The 18,739-nt window shown below is 40.6% G+C and overlaps 1 protein-coding gene across 4 annotated transcripts in view; it reads left to right on the plus strand.

The window, feature by feature from the left end:
* Nucleotides 1-18,739, plus strand: part of MAST4 (microtubule associated serine/threonine kinase family member 4) — a 243,741-nt gene that overhangs the window by 114,179 nt on the left and 110,823 nt on the right. For 2 of the 4 annotated variants that reach the window (XM_074811704.1, XM_074811705.1), the window contains exon 1: nucleotides 15,316-15,568. The exons of the other annotated variants lie outside the window; for them this stretch is intronic. In XM_074811704.1, the coding sequence (XP_074667805.1) occupies nucleotides 15,477-15,568 (92 nt within the window). In that variant the 5' untranslated portion in view covers nucleotides 15,316-15,476. Of the gene's footprint in view, nucleotides 1-15,315; nucleotides 15,569-18,739 lie in introns of those variants that run through there. 4 annotated transcript variants of the gene reach the window in all.

Consider the following 18,739-nt stretch of genomic DNA (forward strand, 5'->3'; position numbering starts at 1 on the left):
TTTTTTGGGCTGATGCTAAAGAAAGTGCAGTTTTACACTGATTTACATGCGCACTGATGCGGAATCGGAGAGACTAAGCCTGTGTTATTACCGTGATGTTTTGTACAGCTTCTGAAATAGAGTAAGAGTTAAATGTAATTTGCTCACGTCATAAAGATCTGGTTTCAAGTACATTTTTAAAAGCTTCCAGGAGAAAATGGCATTCTTATATATGTCTTTGAAAAAAGTTATGTGGAATAAGGCAATTTAATTTGTGGCTTGTGTTACTTGATGTTGTTCAGAATAAAGATTTATTTATATATATTTTTAGATCAAGTAAAGTGAGAACAGCAGCCCCTTCTCCCTTCAGCATATTCCAATTTAGAGGGATAGATTACAGAATTTTAGAGAGCTTACCAGAAATATAGTTCTTTTCCGTAGTACTGTGGGGTTTTTTGATTATTTTTTTTTCTTTATGTGTAAGGTGCATCTTAGGAAATCAAGGAAAGTTCTTCTGACAGTTATTTCCTGTGGTAGTCTGAAAGCTACTTTTTTTGTTTCTGGGAGAGAACTCATCTGAATAATTTTAAATGACAATTTGTTGATCTGCTCCCGCTGAACTCTCATAAAATGCTCCCAAAGCATTTGTGTGCTAGTTTTATTACATCTTTTGCCTTTGGGGTTGTATTTTGTACATACTGTTCAGTGTTAAATTTTGAAGATAGTAGGTTAGGCTTTCTAAGCATTTTGAGGAGATAATATGAATTTGAGTTTGCAAATTACAGTAATTGTGGAGTGGTGCTCTAACACAGGAACACTGGGTCTGGAGATGGTTAAGAGTTTCTATTTTTTATGCAAAATATTGTTTGAAAAAAATGTCTTTCTAACTTATTTGAAGGCTGTGCACAGTTGTAGGAATGACCTGAATGGGGATTTCTTGAACTGCTTTACTACTTTCTAAAGCAGAGAATGAAAGTCTTCTAGAAGTATTTTTACTGAGATATGTCCCTCATAATGTTCATTTTTACTGTAATATGATACACTTCTCAGATTTGAAGCCTAAAATGGTTTAAGTGTTCACTGGCTAATCTGTGAACATTTTTGTTATACAGCTCTTAGAAACGAATTACTTGGTATAGTCCCCTTTTGAAACCAAAACCTGGCACTACCTTTTTGGCAGATTTTTGTTTGCCTTTGAATCAAATTTTGGTTTCTCTTAACTGTTACAAGTAATACCATAAGAAAGAGCTGGTCCAAGCTTTTAATCACATTCCCTGTGTTTTGTTTGAAACAGGAAAAAGTAAAATGAAAACAATGTGGAGAGAGGAGCTCTGTAGAATTTTTTTTTCCACATACTCAATTTTTTTTAAAAAAAAAAGGTGAAAGTTTGTTATATTTTTAAAAAAATATGACGTACCTAAATCAGAAATTGGAGAAAGAGAGGGAGGACAGCATGGAGCTCTGCTTGGGACCATGTAGAGACTGGGTGAGTTGAGTACTCCATGCATTGTGTTAAGAAGTCACTTCAAGGACATGGTTAAAATTTGAATAACTGATTCACATTGTGTATGTGAAAATAAGTCTGTAGACAGGTCTTGACAAACTTGAAAATGGACAGTCTGGTCTCTTCCTATGCTGTTATGCCATGGTTCACATACATGCAAACTACCTGCTAACATCAATCATTAGTCACTGCAGTGACTGTACCTGTTGACCTAGAGGCTTTGCTTATCAGAGGGTGACACATCTATTAGTAATGACTGTAAATGTCCTGAGGCTGAGTTGTCTCAACCTGCATGTAAAATTCAGACTTATGTAGTATGGCTTCATAATTGGCTTCATCTGATAATAGGAAAGCATTTAAAACATCTTGAATTCAAGGCCTATTTATTGTCAATGGTGTTACTACTCTTTGTAGTCTGTTGCCAGTCAATTCTTGCAGATATGGAGAAACTGCTAGGTTGGCCTGTCAGCTGCTCCTTTCTTCCAGGAAAGGTATTTCCTGAGGTAATTCCACTCCTGTTATCCCAGATTCAGAAATTCTGCAGTTTTTGTGCAGCACAGTGACCAATTTCACCTGGTCCTTGTATGAGTTGCCAGAGAAACAGTCCTGCAGCTAAATTCTTGAGATGGAAATTCTCAACCTTGCTCCGTGCCAACACTGCAGCATTATGTTGCATCTGCATCATTTTATCGCACCTTGATAAAAATAGATGCAGAACAGAAACTAACGTTGCAGGCATCGGCCTTCCCTGCGACACACAATTTCAGCAGAAGAAATGCTTTGAGACTCTTAAACCTTTTAAGTGAGGAATGCAGAAGAAGGTGTGTATCGGGAGGGCACTGCTGTCCATGCAGTGGCCTTCTTTTTAGGGCTTCATTATTTCTGTTGTACAGAACACAACTTGTTTTCACTGCTGGGAATGCTGAATTGCTTTGCAATGAGAGTTGGTGATCCCTTAAGGGAAAGTATCTTGCTTTGGTTATTAGCTTATTCCAGAATACTATTAAAGTGATAACGGCTGCAAGTTCTAAAAAGCCTTAAAAAATGAACGTTTTAGAAACAGAGTGCTAAATAGGAATGAAGAAGCCTGAGGCCCAGCCCTGCCGTAAGTAGAAATCTTTTCAGTCCTTTTGTTTTTCAGATATCTTGTTACTCTTGCTTGCCACTAACCATTTCAGAAGAAAAGTACATCTTTAGGTTCCGAGAGGTGGTCCCTTGCAGCTGTAGAAAACTGACGAATCTCACCAAACTGCTATATTTGAGACTTGGCATCCCTTTTCCTGGTGCCAGTTTTGACTAGTTTGTCATCTTGATCGACAAGATGTGTTAGTGGCTGAAGGAGGGATGGCCAATGCTCCTGGTCCAAAGAGCTGTTCAGTGAAATAGCCTCTTGGCTTTAAACAGGAGAGCAGTTCCCCTGCATGTTGGGGAAGGACAGCTCATGTCATGATTCAGGCACAAACTGATCAGCTGTCCCAGTTATCCATCCTCTGCTATGAGATGAGATGCAGCTGGCCTGTTGTAAATGTGCAGCGTGGTCCCAGAGCCAATGTAGTGAATGTATTCCTGAGCAGCACTGAGGAAGTGATTCCACCTGCTGCTGGGACACCAGTTTTCTTAGAAGGTCTTGGAAGCTAGTCCTGGGCTGGAGCATAGTGCTGGGAAGCAGAAGGTGTTGAGGAGCCTGATGTTGGAATGACAGCAACTTGAATGCATCCTTGTCTCCATCTGCTGGTAATGCTACTTTCAAACACTGTCGTGTTTGTCAGTATGTGGTAACCATTCCATGTGGGTGCACGACAGCAATGCTGATATTCATGTGACACTCTGTTGTCTTGGGCGTATGTTGTGATGTCCAGGCTTGATGAGCAATATGACTTTCTGAGCTTGTGTTCAGGTGCTCAAATCCACAGGGCACTCTGCGGTAGACTGACTGTTAGTTTTGCAGACTATGGGAGGGAATGACCCAGGCCTGAAAAAGTATTTCCTAGCAGTAAGAAAGCTGCTGTCATAGAGCAAAAGCATCACTCGTACTCTCTACATGTCAGGAGTGGTAGAGGTTGCTTTTTCTGCTCTTCAGGATAGATCAGCAAGGCCCTCTTTGGGTTAGAAAAGAGGAGGTGATTTGCAGGTAGGAGCTTGAGCACAGTAACACTTCAGTGGAGCAAAGCCAATGGGAATTTAGAGCCTCAGGGCTACCTACCAAAAAGTTAGTGTGTCTTACAGCCAAAACATGTACCTTGAAGGAGTTGAGAGGGGGACTGCTCCAAGAGAGGTTCTCAGATGGAAGATGAAATGGTGCTGCTTGGCCAGGAAGACAGATTTGCAGTTTGATAGAGAAGTAAACAGTTGTCCTGGGTTTGGCTAGGATAGGGTTAATTTCACAAGAAGCTGGGAGGGGCACAGCCAGGACAGGTGACCCAAACTAGCCAAGGGGAGATATTCAAAGCTATGCTGATATCATGCTCAGTATCTAACTAGAGGAGGTGGGGGGTGGGGGTGGGGATCATGGCTCAGAAAGGGGCTGAGTGTGGGGTACCAGGTGGTGAGTGGTTCCATTGTGCATCACTTGCTTTATATATTCATTTTATTAGTATTGTTGTTGTTACCGTTCTCTGCTCTTCTTGTATTGTTCTATTAAACTGTCCTTATCTTAACCCACAAGGTTTTACTTTTTTTTCCTTCCGATTTCCTCCCTGTCTAGCCAGGGTGGGAGGAGGAGTGAGCGAATAGCTGTGTGGTGCATTCTAGCTGGCTGGGCCTAAACCACAACAACAGTGACCAGAAATGGGCGTAAAACATTCATACAACAAAAAGACTGTGAAATACATGTCTGTGGAACCCTGAAGTACAGCCACAAGAGTCTGGAAGGAGTTCTGGTCATATTTTAGAAGTTGTAGTCTGATTGTTGTAGTGCTGTTGTCAAGAACACTGGAAAACATGCTGTTGAGTTTGGGAAGGCAGTTAATGCCCTGTGACCTCCCAGGCTGAAAAAACTTGGAAATATCTCTAAAAATTCCTGTAGTACCTGAGAGGAAAAGATCATGACAAGTGCTGGTGGTGATCTATGTCAGCTGAAGCCACTCTCTGTGTGATGTCTGCCAGTGGACTGATGAAATTTTCTCCTCCTGTGCATATGTAGAAGTGTGCAAGCGTGGATGTTGAGGAAAAGCAGGATAGAGAATAGGCTATACCTTTGGTGGAATATGTTGGGATAATCCTTTGTTAATATTAAGTGTGTTTCCTTGTAAATTTTTCAGAATTGAAATGTTACATACTCTTTAAAGAACCAATCCCTCTACAAAAAATATTAAAATACCAAGATAAATGAGTGTGCTGATTTGAGAGAAACAAACAGATAATTTTACACACATAGTTCAGGCTCATTAAAATTCATGGTAAGGCATGTCCAGACATGAGTGGAGGTGGTCGAAGGAGAGGCTGATTGAACGGTGAAGGGATTTTGAGATTGTTTTGGTTTTGTTTTTTTTTATTGCTGGCATATGAAGAAGGTATCTTTGCAGTGATAAATGTTTTTCAGTCCCTTTTGTGTCAGGATATTGATGTTTCCATAAACTAACATCCTCTGCAGTTACATGAATAAAATAATCAGGTTGTCTGATATCAGTGAAATTAGGTCTATTAGTGGTTTGAACTGCTGTTTGAAAGCTGAGCAATTAAGTCCCTCATTTCCACTATAACTGATGTCCACTATAACTAAGTTTTCCAGGATGCTGGAGGTATAAACATCAGTATGGGTTGTGCTGATCCTGAATCCCTTGTTTTACATGGTTTTGGTGGTGTTGGCAATGATGGACGTCCCAGCTGTAGTTTGTATGTCACAGAACGCTGACATGCACTATTGGTCCTGTGAAACGAAAATGAAATGTGTCTGCCTGTCTTCAGGGGTGGAAGGTGGAAGCCTGTGGCTTGTCACGTTGTCCTCCCTGATTCTTGTTAATCGCCATGACAAGCATGAGAGAGAGATTTAAGACTGTTTCTTAACTCATCTGAGTCCCTCTCAACTTCTGTTGGTATGGTCTTTGCCTGTAGGGAGGAGGGGATTGTAGATATCATTCAGTACCTCTGGATGCATAGGGTGGTTGGCCTGAAGAAGATCTCCCTGCTATTGTCCACCCCTTTTCTTTCTGCATTTTTTAGTATTTGAGCATTTAATGCAAATGTTTCTGGAATTATCTTCACTGCACTCCCAAGAAGTAGTACAGTATTATTATCTTTGCTTTACAGATGGAGAACTGAAGCACAAGCAGATTAAATGACTAGGTAACACTGGATCATTAGACCCTGAGGCACCTTAGCTGTGAGATCATTTTTAGTATTTTGTCCTTGATTTTGAGGGTTTTATCTCACATTTTGACAAGCATAACTAAAATAATCTTTACCACTCCCGTACTTCTAGATGCTTGGTTTTTCCATTTTGCTTCTGTAAAATTACCCGCTTTCTGTGTAGTTAATTCTACTGCTTCCAGTGATGCTTTGTTTGGCAACCATATCATGTGCATGTACAGTTCGGATTATTCAACTGCAGCACCATCTGAGGGATGGGGTAGTTAACTGTTTAGAAAATCCCACAGACAGAAGAGTATGAGCTGACTGTAATCAGGGTTATTCAAAATTCAGATTTAAACTGTGGGGTGTGTGCTAAAACAGAGCTATTATTTGTTATTTAGCCTTTTGAGTAGGAAAGCATTCAGGGTAATGTGTAAAGAGATTTAAGGATGTAATCAACTTGCAGTGCTATGTGCTCAGCTCATTGTTTGGAATACCGAGGGTAATGTTAATGGACAGTCCACCTAATATTCTTTTAAGCATAATGTTTCCCCATTTAACTTTCTGTGTCCCTGAGTTCCAGTTTGCTGGCTTGCACTGCGTGGGGTGCTCCATCTCACATCATTCTGCTGACAGAATCTGGATCTGTATCCATCACACAGATCAGCTGAAGCATGAAGCCAGATGAGTGCAGTGAAAAGCTCAGGAAATGCAGCTACTTGGGTGTATATATACTGCAAAGCTCTGAATTCCTAGCACCTGATTTTTATTCACTGTGATTTTAATCAGGATTTGAAAATAAATTGTGTGTTTAAAATACCTGAAATAAACACAGTATTTGCCAGTGTTGGAGAGTAGCATTTAATTTCCTTGCTCTGACAGACCCCTGTAATGGATCTTGTGCTGATTGGGTGATTAAATTAGGACATTCAGTGTGTAAGTTTTCTGTCTCACTGAAGACAGCACTGAATAACTGCTTTTAAAATCGGTATCACCAGAATCGATCTATTTAGACTTTGACTGACAGGCATGAGTTCTTCACTGTTCTGACCTCCATTAAACCTTTCCCCCACCTCAAAAGGTGTTTTAAAAATGAGAAAAGTTACAGCTCATGATGACAACTTTCCCAAACCTATTGGGTTTGAATACTATTGAACAAGAGTTGAACTTGATTTCTTTCCCTAGTTTGACTTTTGCTAGAGAACCCCTTAAGTCTGTTACTCTGATTGGTGAGTATGGCAGTGGAGTAGCTGGGGATGGAGCTGAACATGGGGAAATGGCTCTGTATAAGAAGCAGTATTCCTCTTGTAGGAGTGTGTTGTTTGGGATTCTCCAAAGCAAAATGCTGTGGTGGCATGACAAAAATATCCCACTTAACTGCCCTTCTCTCTGAAGGTAGTGAGGTTTTTGATTTTCTTTTCCATATGTTAACAAGTTATTAAAACAAAACCACACAAAACTTAGGGATACTGAACAGTCTTTTACAGATGTATTTCAAACTCTTATTTTAACCTATGCGTTTTCTTTAGTAAAAAAAGTCTGATTTGAATATTTCCATCTTAAAAAGGTACAGAAAGATTATATGCTGTATGTAGTATTTATAGTCTACCAAAATGATTTGGTTTTAAAATTTGAATAACACCATTTAAAGTTTGCAGTTTAAAACCCCAAAATCTTCTGTTTTAAAAGTTTTTCTACAATTGAATTAAGTTTTTTCAAAAAACATGCCTTAAGTTGGCTGCAGCTGTGGTGCAGAATGTATAACAATAGCTAAGTACATACTCTTTTAGAAGAATGATTGTATCCACATTTTCTTAAAAAATTATTTAGGAATTTCACCTTGACCCTTGAAGATCATGCTATTTGCCATATAGGCTATGCCTGCTGATTTTAGAAGATGTGTGGTAAAATGTGGCTGGATGTGTCAGGTCAGGAGAAGGTCTAAGTATGTAGAATGCTCTGAACCAGTGCAAGGAAGTAAGTCTCTTAAGTGTATGAATGCTTCACATGAATGCCCAAAATCATGGAAGACTTCATTACGGCTCTTTACATATCTGTTGGACAACACATCTGCCCGCACATTTATACCAGTGGTAGTGCAGCCACAAAGAAGGTTAATTATTGATTTGATAAAATGGTGTGATCCTTTTAGGATGCTGCTGAGTGCTGGCAAAAAGGCATTTGAAGGAAAAAAAAAAGCAGAATAGGTTAATATTAGCTATGTAATAGAGTATTTTTAGCTGTTTGGGTTTTTTCCCCTCTGGTATCTGTGATAATGAAGTCAAGGTCCAAGCACCACAGTATCTGGAAAATGATGATATTTTTATCAGATGTTTTCAGTTTTCTCTCCCTTTCCGGACTTGCTTATGACATAAAGTAGCACTTCTGAACTGTAGTAATGCCTTCTCTACTTGCCAAGGTAAATGTGAATTCAATGATAAAAATGGGAAATAGGTCTTTTACGCTTTTTCATTAGTCTGCCTGTTTGCTAAATTAGCGCAGACGCAGCAGCTAATCTCTGGGACAAGAGCAAATAGGTAGCATAGTTGTTAGCATGGTTGGCTCACTCCACTAGAGGTAGCAAAATGTTGGATTAAAAATAGTGTTGCCTGATGTGAATTTTGATACCTGATGCAGATGGCTACAGAATATATTTAACTTCCAATTAATACTGTGCATCTATTTAGAACCTTTCAGAAATGAGAAGAAATGCTGAGACCATTGCTTTTCCTAAATGTTTTTATATTAAATGAGTTATAATAAGCTACAGCAGTGGGAGGTTTATTTAAATTTTGCATGTTACTTCAGAACTGGTTAGAGCAATAGTGTTTATGTGTATTTATAAACAGTTCTAAGTAAACTTAGAAATTTGGCAGATATACATTATACACCCACAAAATACTTATTTCCTTTCTGTGATTTCTTCAACTTATTTTTATACTGTACATCCCACAGTGAAAATCGTGTGAAGTCAGTAGAAGGTAATAAACATCAACATCAACCGCTAGAGGGAGCAAGATTTCAATTATTGTAATTAAGAGTAATATAAAAATAATTATTAATTAGTACATTTTAAGGACTTAATAGACGAATAACGTATGTTTGACTTCCTATTTAAAATAGGCAGTAGAACCTTGTCTATTATTTTTTTAATCCATCCTCTAAGTCTTGTTTGAAATGTGATTATTTTTTTAGGTGAAAAGACATGTAACATATAAGATTTACAGTGATGGGAAATCCACAGTGTTACAGTGGGTAAGGTGGAAGAATTTAAAACTGCTTTTTCACCTTAATCGTGCAGTTCGAACCTCTAACTCTACTATGTGTGAGGAGGGGACAGGATGGAGTTCCCTATTCTTACAACCTGTCTCCTAACAGAAATCTCTTCCTGCTGGGGATACATGTACTGAACGACCTAGGTACTCCTTTAGCCTTGGCTAAATGGAGTAAATTAAGCTTTTCAAGCTGCCCACTATAGGCATCTGAACTATAGTTCAGATTATTTTTTTTTTCTTTCGTGAACAACTCCTGACTTTTCTTCAACCTTTGGAAAATGCCACGACTAATGTACTTTAGCTCCTCAGTGCTGAGTTCTGTCATCTCCTTACTCCTATGAGAGATTTTCCTGCTTGCAGATCTGAGGGATGTTTATTCTTTTAGCTATACCATCACGTTAAGAACTCCTATTTAGCTGTTTATCTATGACAGTACTGAAGTGATTTGCATTGTTTCTGCCTTCCAGAATCTTGCTGTATATTATGTCTGTGGGGTTTTTTGTGCTTTGATGTGACTTGATGTCTAGAAAGACTAGAATGCATGTTGTTCAAACAAGGCTGCTTTATCCAGTGATAAACTGTCTTGTTCCTGTTGTTATTTACCTCTTTCGTGTTGTTTGCCGGAAAGGTTATCATATTTTTTTGCCAGATCATTGATAGCAGTATAGAATTATATTAAAGAACATAATCCTGTAGGACCCACTGGAAACATTTAATATGCAGTTACGTTTTCAAATCTGTTGGTGAGTGTTTATTTCCTGTATCATGCATAAATATTTGTATTGTGCTAGTTAAGTTATTAAAACATTGTGAGGAGACAGGTTGAATGTTTTACAAATGTCTCAATGCATTGTCAACTGAGATGTTTATAGACCAGACTTGAAATCTCATTTGAAACAAGATCTGTTTGGGCAGACTGTTCTATGTGTAAAACTGTGTTTAATGACACTAAGTATGTTACCATACCTGAATTCATTCCTGATGGCAGCTAGTATCCTGTTTGTCCTTTTAAAGGAGTGCTATGGCATGACAGCTTAGTTTCACTGTTTTAGAACTTCCAGATATTCCAAGACACTTTGAAAATAGCGATAATTGAATGAGCAGTTTAGCCAATTCCTTTGTTACTCTTTGGATAATAATTATCTGACTAAAAAGACTCAAATCAAAACAAACTCCTCTCAACCCATCTGCAAACTCAGTTCTAATCTAACATCCTTCCAAGATATTGGCGGAATGAGAAGCATTTCTTTGATGCTAAAAAATGTGATTACATAATCTTCCTTTCCCATGAAAATAGAAAATGATGTATTAAGGCAACCTTTTTTCTTTCATAGTTCACAAATTTGCCCTCCTTACTCAGTATTAGCTGTTAGGATTTTACTAATCTTAGCATCTTTAAGGAATTACTTATTGTCTGTACTATTGCTAGTGAACTGCGCTCAGTGTACGTCTTGCTATAAAATTGGTAAGACTTGAGCATTCTGTAATGCTTTCAGGGAGTGACTCCAGAACATTTTCATATATGTTTTGAAAAATTCCAACGTGTATTATCAGCATGAAGAAGGTCAGTTAGATAACTTTTGCATTGGAATATTGTGTGCAAAGTACTGATTTAGTACTGGTATTGCATTTTTTTAAAGATACTTTTTTAAAGATGTTCAATTTCCTAAGTATTTCATGGTGGTACTTAAAATGATTTATCAGTGTTATAATTAAAATGTTTCTGGGGAGGAATTTTTATTGCTGTTAATAACTGGAAGTAAATGTTGACATTTTGAAATCCTTTTTCCTTACGTATTGAATGAGACTCTTCTAAGGATGCCTTTTGTAAGTTTGCTTTTGGAAATGTAATTTTCTTCAAAGGAAGGGTAGATTAGTCACCTTTTCTGACTTGAGTGATGTTTTTATCTTCAAGTGAGTATAAAAGGGAAAACTTAATGATCCTTATCACTTGTTTTATGTGCTACCTTATGTAATGCTTCTTGATAAATAAAACTCGTAATCCAAGTTACATAGCAAAGCATCTCCTAAGTGATGAAGTTGCCTAAGCTGCTTGTTGTTTAGGGAGTGGCTGTTATCTGAAAACGTAAGCAACAAATGATGTGAAGGACATGTTTGCAGGTTCTTTAGTGTTGTATTTTATTTATTTTTGACAACTACAGAATTCAGTGTTTTTAATTGGATACTGAGGGAGAGTTATTTGCATTTGCTGGACGTATCAATAAAATTTTGCTGCTGGGAAATATATCTTAATTGTCAAGTATGCATTTATCAGTATGCCATAGATCTGTTCCTATTAATTTTGGGTTTACATATTTTGGAACACTATCATCTGCATTGTTCAAATTTTGTCCAGTTCTACATGGCAGAAGTAAATTGTGCTGGCTTACAAAACAAGGCAAAATCTAGCTGTTGAGCCTGTGTTTGCAGAGGATAAGCAGCACTATCAGTACTGATAGTGAGAGAGGCTTCAATTTAAGGGATAACTGCTGCCAAAGAAGTGGTCCTGCTGCCCCTGCCTCTCTGCATGACCGTTCCATCTGCTTCCCTTGTACAGGGTCTGGTCCTGGTCCCTCACTCAGCTGATCCAGCTCACTAAATTGGAAGAGAAGGTGGCCCCATAGCAGCTGTGTAGTACCTGCTTAATTAGTTGGCAAAACCTCACTCTCCCTTGAGATGTTTGCTTTGAAATCAGACTTTTTTGTGTCATGGAAAGTCACAAACTGCAGGCACCACTTTAGAAGCTATGTTGTTTATTGACAGGCATTACAAAGTCTCCACCATCATTTACACGTTCTGCCCTTAAGTATAAGGCCTATGTTACCCTTTTTGAAGCGTATTAATTCATACAAGGTTGTTTTGGGACTATGCTGGGCTTCTCACAACTCCTCCCATCATTTCCATGCCTTTGTCAGAGTCTCTGTAGTGCCTTAATATGCGTATGTCCACCGAGCACTTCGGAAAAATACTTGAGTCTCCTTACTTTCAAGCCCGTGTTTAAAACAGCCCAACAGGACTGTGTGTGGATCTAATTGTGCACAGGAAGCCAAGTTGAAGCTATGTTTGAATCCATGGGTCATGTAACTCAGGGAGCTGTTGTTTGTGAATAGTCTGTGCAGAGTCTAGAGACGGAATTGCAAGGCGTTTGACCATGAGAGCCACAGTCTGAAGTGAACGATGTTCAGTATTGAATGTAGAATAACACTCTGATGTGATTATGATACCCTCTGATGCTGTACAGATGGACAGAAACTTTTACCTAGAATTTCTTCATTCCTTTCTGCTTTTGCAAAAATCCAACTGATCAGATTGTGAAATGCATATTGCAGTAGCCAGGTCTGTGTAATGGCTTTTGGTATAATCATCTCTGTGGTTGTACATAGGAGAATTAAACTTCTTTTCCATCAGAATTTGTCTACTTGAAAGCAGCAATCTTTTTTTAGGTGGCTCTTTGATCACAGTATAGGCTAGTCTTGCTTAATTTTGGAAAGTTTTTAGAGTATGTTCTAGCATTGGAGGCTTCACATCATTGTTGGTAAAGTGGTAGAGATTTTCACAATGAAATTGTGAGTTGAATTACAGAAAAAGAAAAGATTGCTAATTTTTGGCCTTGTTATGAAATGAGTTTTGACCTCCATGTTCCAGAATCACCCCACAAGTGATGTGCTTGGCTGAGTTATGGAAACGGAACTGTTTTTGTTACTCAGGGGAAAGGTACTCCTTTAACTGCCTCTTAGGAAGAGTGAGGAGAGGGGAGAGCTTGCAGGGCAATGGGGACACCAAAACTTTCCAGCATGGTAAGTGGAAGACTGTTGTTATTCTTTAGCCATTGCTGTTCACAACATGAGATAGGTAAAATCCTCTGGTTTCATGATTATGTGCAGTCCTTTCTCTGGACATGCCAATCACAGGCAAAGAGAAGATGAGGTAGTAGAGTATGTGGAGATGTTTCTTAGTGCTTATGTAGAGATTTGGGAATTTTCTTCTTAAGAAGTTTTAAGAAAAGAGATTTGACAGCCATGCTTGCTTTCACATGAACCTTAAAAACTTCATGCTCTGTATGGGCAAGCAGTTGCCTCAAAGTGAAAAGAAGTGGATGAGAGGTTTTCTGTTACTGGCTACAGCAGATGGGAATACTACTTCTCCATGAATGGCGGGGTATAAAAAGAGCAGGCATGCAGCCTGGCTGGGAAGCACCCTCCTGCTGAGCCCTGGTGAGGGGCACAGGCGGAGATTGGCCTGAGTACCAGCTTCTGCAGCCATTTCAGCCTTACTCATACAAGAAAATCTGATCTGAGACCTAGATCAGGCTGTTTTCCCTCCTCATATGGAACTGGTCTCTTCTAAAATTAAGACTTTAGAGAAGTGTTAGATGATTGGTTTGTGTTTGGTCAGTGTTAAATTGACTGTTTTACAATGGCATGTTAGTAAATGGTGTCTGCTGGGGATTTGTAGCAAGGGATTTGTAGTAAGGCCTTTGGTGGTAACTGCTATGTGAACACCTTATTAAATGCCTGTCTAAACCCATTTCATGAATAAGATGTGACTTGTAAAACTATCCCAATAAAATGTTCCTCTGCACCCCAAAAATAAACATGTTTTAGTTTGTTAGAGGACACTAGTGCCTTCTTTGCAATGAGTGTTTCTGGAGGCTTTTCAAAATGAGGGCTAATGTTGCAATGCTGTATTACATGCTGAGCTGGTACCCTGAGAGCTGTCTCATCCTGAGCGTCATGTGAGCCCTTCCAGCTCTGTGCTGCAGCATTCTGTGCCACAAGTTTAGTTCACTGGGTCCTTAGATTACTTTGTATTTACATTGGCTTTTTGTTTGTTTGTTTGTTTCCCGTGATTTTCCTCCTACTATTGCAGACAATCATGGGTGGTTTAATAACAGTGCTACATAATTTCTCTCAGACAGTGCAGTGCAGCTCTTGCCATGTTGAGATGATGCAGGAATATTGCTTTCAGTAAAATAAGTAAGCAGCCTTAGTACAAAACTTATAGTGTTCTTTCCATAACTGTAAATGTGACCAAGTCCCTTAAATGTGACCCTTTAGAGAAACAAAAAAGCAAATAGAGATTTAAAGTATGTTTTAAAAAAAAAAAAAACTTGTAATTTTTTTAAGCCACAGTAACTGTTTTTCTGTATGTGACCACCATTGCTTGTGACAGCTCGAGTTTGGCATTACTGAATGACAGTGCAGTATAGCAGTCATTTTAGAAACACTTTTATTCGTATACTGCAGGGATGTGAGGAAAAATGCTAGTCTAGACAGAGCTGTGGAGAGAGAGAGAGAGAGAGAGAGAGGAGAGAGAGAGAGGAGAGGGCTTGAGGGTGCTGCTGGAATTAGGAGTGAAAAGACTGAGGACAGCAGCCAGCACATATGGGGCTGAAATGAGAAGTAAAGTGAAGGTGGAATGATGGGGGGGAAGTCAAGAAAGCAAACCATCCGAGCTGGGAGGCAGCTGGGCAACGGCAAACAGAGAAATAAAGGAAGAAAGTTGGGAGGAGGGAGAGGAGGAAATGACTCAAAGTACCTGAGGGATGAGGTCACTGTTCTGGGTGGAAAAGGTACTCAGAGCCTTTCCGTACCCTTTTTTTTGCCACCTTGTGTTCCAGGGTAGCCTTCTCAAAAGAGGGAGTCGGTAACCGAGGCAGGTGTGTCCCAGCTTTCTGTGGCAAACCCCTGTTGTCTGGAGCGGCAGGCAGCCAATGTGAAAAATAGTAATTAAGTACCTGCACTGTCAGCTCTCCTGGGGTAGGCACGAAGTCACGGCAGTGGCCTGTGCTCACTCTACGTCCGAACAGAACGTCGGTGTGTTCGCGTGCTGTTCCCGGCGGAGGGAAGCGGGCCGGCTGGGGCCCGTTTCGGAGCGATCAGCTGGCGGGCGCCCCGGGGCTCTGCACGCCCGCAGATCCCAGCGCGGGGCACTGCCCGAGCGGGCCGGGCCTGCGGCGCTCGCACCTGGCGCCGCCGGTGGAGGGAGGCGGCAGCTGCCGGCCCGGCGGCGGCTCCCGGGGCGCCCTCTTCGTGCCGGGCGGGCGGGCGAGCGGGAGGCGGGGGGGGGAGCGGCGCGCCGCTCTACCCGCCACCGGGCGGAAAGCGCCGGCAGCCGCTGGCGGAGGCGAGAGAGGCTCCTGCGGCGCGACCCCTGCGCGGGAGCGAATGGTCGCTGCCGGGGCGGCGCCGCGCCGAGCGGGGCGGGGCGGGGCGGCGCCCTGCGGAGCGGCGGCGCGGAGAAGTTGCTGCCGGTCCGAGGTGCGGTTACCTCCTCTTTTCCTCCCGCTCCCGCCCGCCCCGGGGAGGCCCCCGCGCTCCCTCTCCGCGCCCCGTCTCCTGAGGGCGGTCGGGGCGCTGGCTGTTCCTCTTCCTTCTCCTCCTTCTTGTATTATGGCACTGAGTTTTTAGAGATTGGAACGCAGGGAAATGGATAAGTCGGACCCGAATTTTTGGACGGTCCTTTCTAACTTCACACTGCCCCGCCTGAGGAGCGGCACCCGCCTCCGCCGGACGCAGAGGTAAGGCAGGCTGCCGGGGGCGGCGGGCCGAGGGCGAGAGCGGGGGGCTCCCGCCCGCTGCCAGGTGAGCGGTGCTGGCTGGGGCCGCCGGACTTCCTGGTCCCCGGGCCGGCTGCGCGGGCGGCAGCAGAAAGCCCCTTGGGGGCGGCGGAACGCTCGGCCTCTTGGCTTCTCCTGGTCTTAAACTGCCAGGGCTGCCGGACTCTCCGTTGTGAGTCCGTTGGGGTTCTTCTAGTTAGGTATTTTTTTAAACCAAACGCTGTGTATTGCTCTGCCTTCTAAGATGTTGTTTTGTTTTCTCCTGCCCTTCCACCCTCCCCATTTTTTTTCTTAAAGACACTTTCAGTTTGCTCTCAAATATTTGACCTTTTATCCGGAGCAGATACACTTTATATGGACAACTCAGGATAGCCTACTTTGTCTGGCACTCTTAAAGAGGCAGGTTTGTGTAACTACTTTTTTAGACAGGCTAGCTGACATTTATTAATGCAGGAATGGCCTTTTTATTTTTGTAGCATTTTGATTGTTGTGAGAAGGGAGAAAAGGTTTGGAAATAGTAAATGCTAACTAAAAGGTAAAGGGTTGTGCCATCCAATGGACAGAAGACTGACAAGCTTTGACATTTTGGTCATTTTTTGTGCGGTGGTATCCCTTGCAGTTAAGTACATGCCTCTATCACAAGGAGTAGCAAAAATTTATACAAGTTTGTAACTTTGTTAACTAGTACCTTGTCTGCCATTTTGAGACATACCAATTGTGTCGTTAAATTGTGATGTGTTTCTGTCTGTGAAACTACCTTGAATATTAGGTTTGTATTATCTTTGGAGAATGTGAAATGTTCCTTCTGCTGGCTGAAAAGCTGGCACAAAGTAAGCAGGATAGAGGCTTAGCAGAGCTGGCTGTTCTTAAGCCTTAAGTATTTATGTACTGATTTTCTGAAAAGGAAAAAATGTTTGTCTGTTGAACGACAGAAAGATAAAATAGGAAAATCAAGTGGCCTATTTCACATCGATGCAAAACTGTTCCTTTAGTGTATATATCTATTCTTTATGTGTCTAACTTGGGGTAGCTGTAAGTGCTGAGTTATTTTATAGTTAATTATTATTGCTCTCTTGTAAATAATTTTTTTACTTTTATGTAGATTTAGCTCAGTGCCCAAATAGGCCTTATGCATTTTTCTGCTGCAAATATATCTGTGTTTAAACAGGGGAACATGGTGAGGCTTTTTGAAATTGTCTTCACTTTTCATACTCAAGTAGGTTTGCACCTATGTGAAGACCTAAAAATACCTTTTGTAAATTTTTAATATTTGGATGCCTTCCTGCTTTTCAAACATACTTACTACTATACTGGGTTTCTTGAAATTTTTGAAAGAATTTCTAAAGTGGCATTCAATACTGTCTCAATCTATCACATATATGGCATATCAGTGAATAGTACATGCCATATATGCAGTTATGTTTTATGTATTACAGGGATATTCAATATTTAATGCCTTCTCTGTAGCAAAATCAGTATGCCACAGCATTGTGAAACTAAAAAACCAGCAGTGGAGTTTTAAGGCTGCTTACTTTTAATGGGCCCAGATACCCTCCTTTCTCAGGCTGATTCTCTTGTCTGAATGGGGACCATCCAATTCATAATTCATCTACTAATGTAAATAATAGATCACAGAGCGATAAAACTGTCAGAAGGAGTAAAACCTATATGGACAGTGCACATTCTTCTAGTTCTGCAGAAATGGGCTTGGATTAATTAAAGTAACAGCTGGATCTGCAGGTTGTGAGCTGTATCTCATCTGGACTATCTTCACAGGCTTGCAGTCAGCCACAGACACAACTGTTACATGAAAAGAGTGGAAGGATAGCTGTTTACTTGCCACAGGATGCCTTTCCAAAAAAGTGCTGCTGGGTAGTGGTAGCCACTGCATGTTTTGTACAGTTTTCCAGGCATTTTAGAGGAGCAAAGAGTAGAGTGTGAATAGGCTTGAAGAGTGTCTAGTTCCTGTGATCTGAATCTCTTGGCTGTGTATAAGTGAAAGTTTTGAGTCCACCGATAAGTGAAAGTTTTGAGTGCACTGATTCAAGAAAGTTTTTTTCTTAATAGTAATACTGCCTATGAAACTGTTGTCCAGCTAATGACAAGCTTTGGTGCTTCATGAAAACTTTACAAGGGACATTCATTGTTTTTTCTGATTGCATCCCCAGTTGGCTTTGGGACACCTTGCCAATGTGAGAGCATTAATTTTATGTTTTGGTTGGGAATTTTTGCCTCTTGGGTATGTTCCTTTTGCCTGTTCAATTACTTTTACCTATATGACCAGGATTACTGTGGCCTGTTAGGCCCTGTCCTTTCTGTAAGCACTATGCTACTTTCTTGACACTTAGGATAATGAGAATTGTATGCTAGTGCTAAGATTTTTGTTTCTTTTTATGGATTTGTTTGATGTAGGCATTTATTTATCTTTGCTGAGGTTACAAGAAGTAAAGAATGAAAAGATAGTCTGTATTCCTTCAGGTTGCAATGTTGAGCCTGGCAGCTGAGTTATAAAATGGATGTAAAACTTAGTTTATGGTCCTATTTGCTGACTGAAGTCTTTCATTAAGATTTTTTTACTTCTGTTTTCCAACAGTAGACTTAGAAGAATTTCAATTGCAGCAGTTCTTGCTGGAAGTGGTACCTGAACAAGAAATTCCCTAGCCTGACTTTCAAGTCACAGAGTAGGTTTTCAGGCCTGGTGGGTAGAAAAATTCTCTTCAGTTAGAAATTGGAGGCATTTGGTATTCAAATCACTGAGCCTGCAAATGACATGAATTATACCATGTGCTTTTACAGAGAAGAAACATGTATACCACCACTTCTTTTTCTCTTGCTGTGGACTCTTCATAGTACTAACTTCAGGTTCCTGCCTGAAATGGCATCATCTGGAGTAGAGAATGAGAGAGAGGGTCTCTGTGTATGCGTATATATTTATTTAAATAGATTGATGTGTAGATTTATGTGTGGATAGATGTGCACACACACACTTTTTTCATGTGGAAAAATCACTAAATACTTTCTGCTTCATTCCATGCTATGTGTTTAGTTATCTTCTGCCACTTTCTTTCTTCTATCACTGATCTTCTCTGCATATCTTCTACAAAACAGAGAAGCCAGTGATTATTTTTTTTT

Source organism: Strix aluco, chromosome Z, assembly GCF_031877795.1.
Source record: "Strix aluco isolate bStrAlu1 chromosome Z, bStrAlu1.hap1, whole genome shotgun sequence".
Classification (NCBI taxonomy): Eukaryota; Metazoa; Chordata; class Aves; order Strigiformes; family Strigidae; genus Strix; species Strix aluco.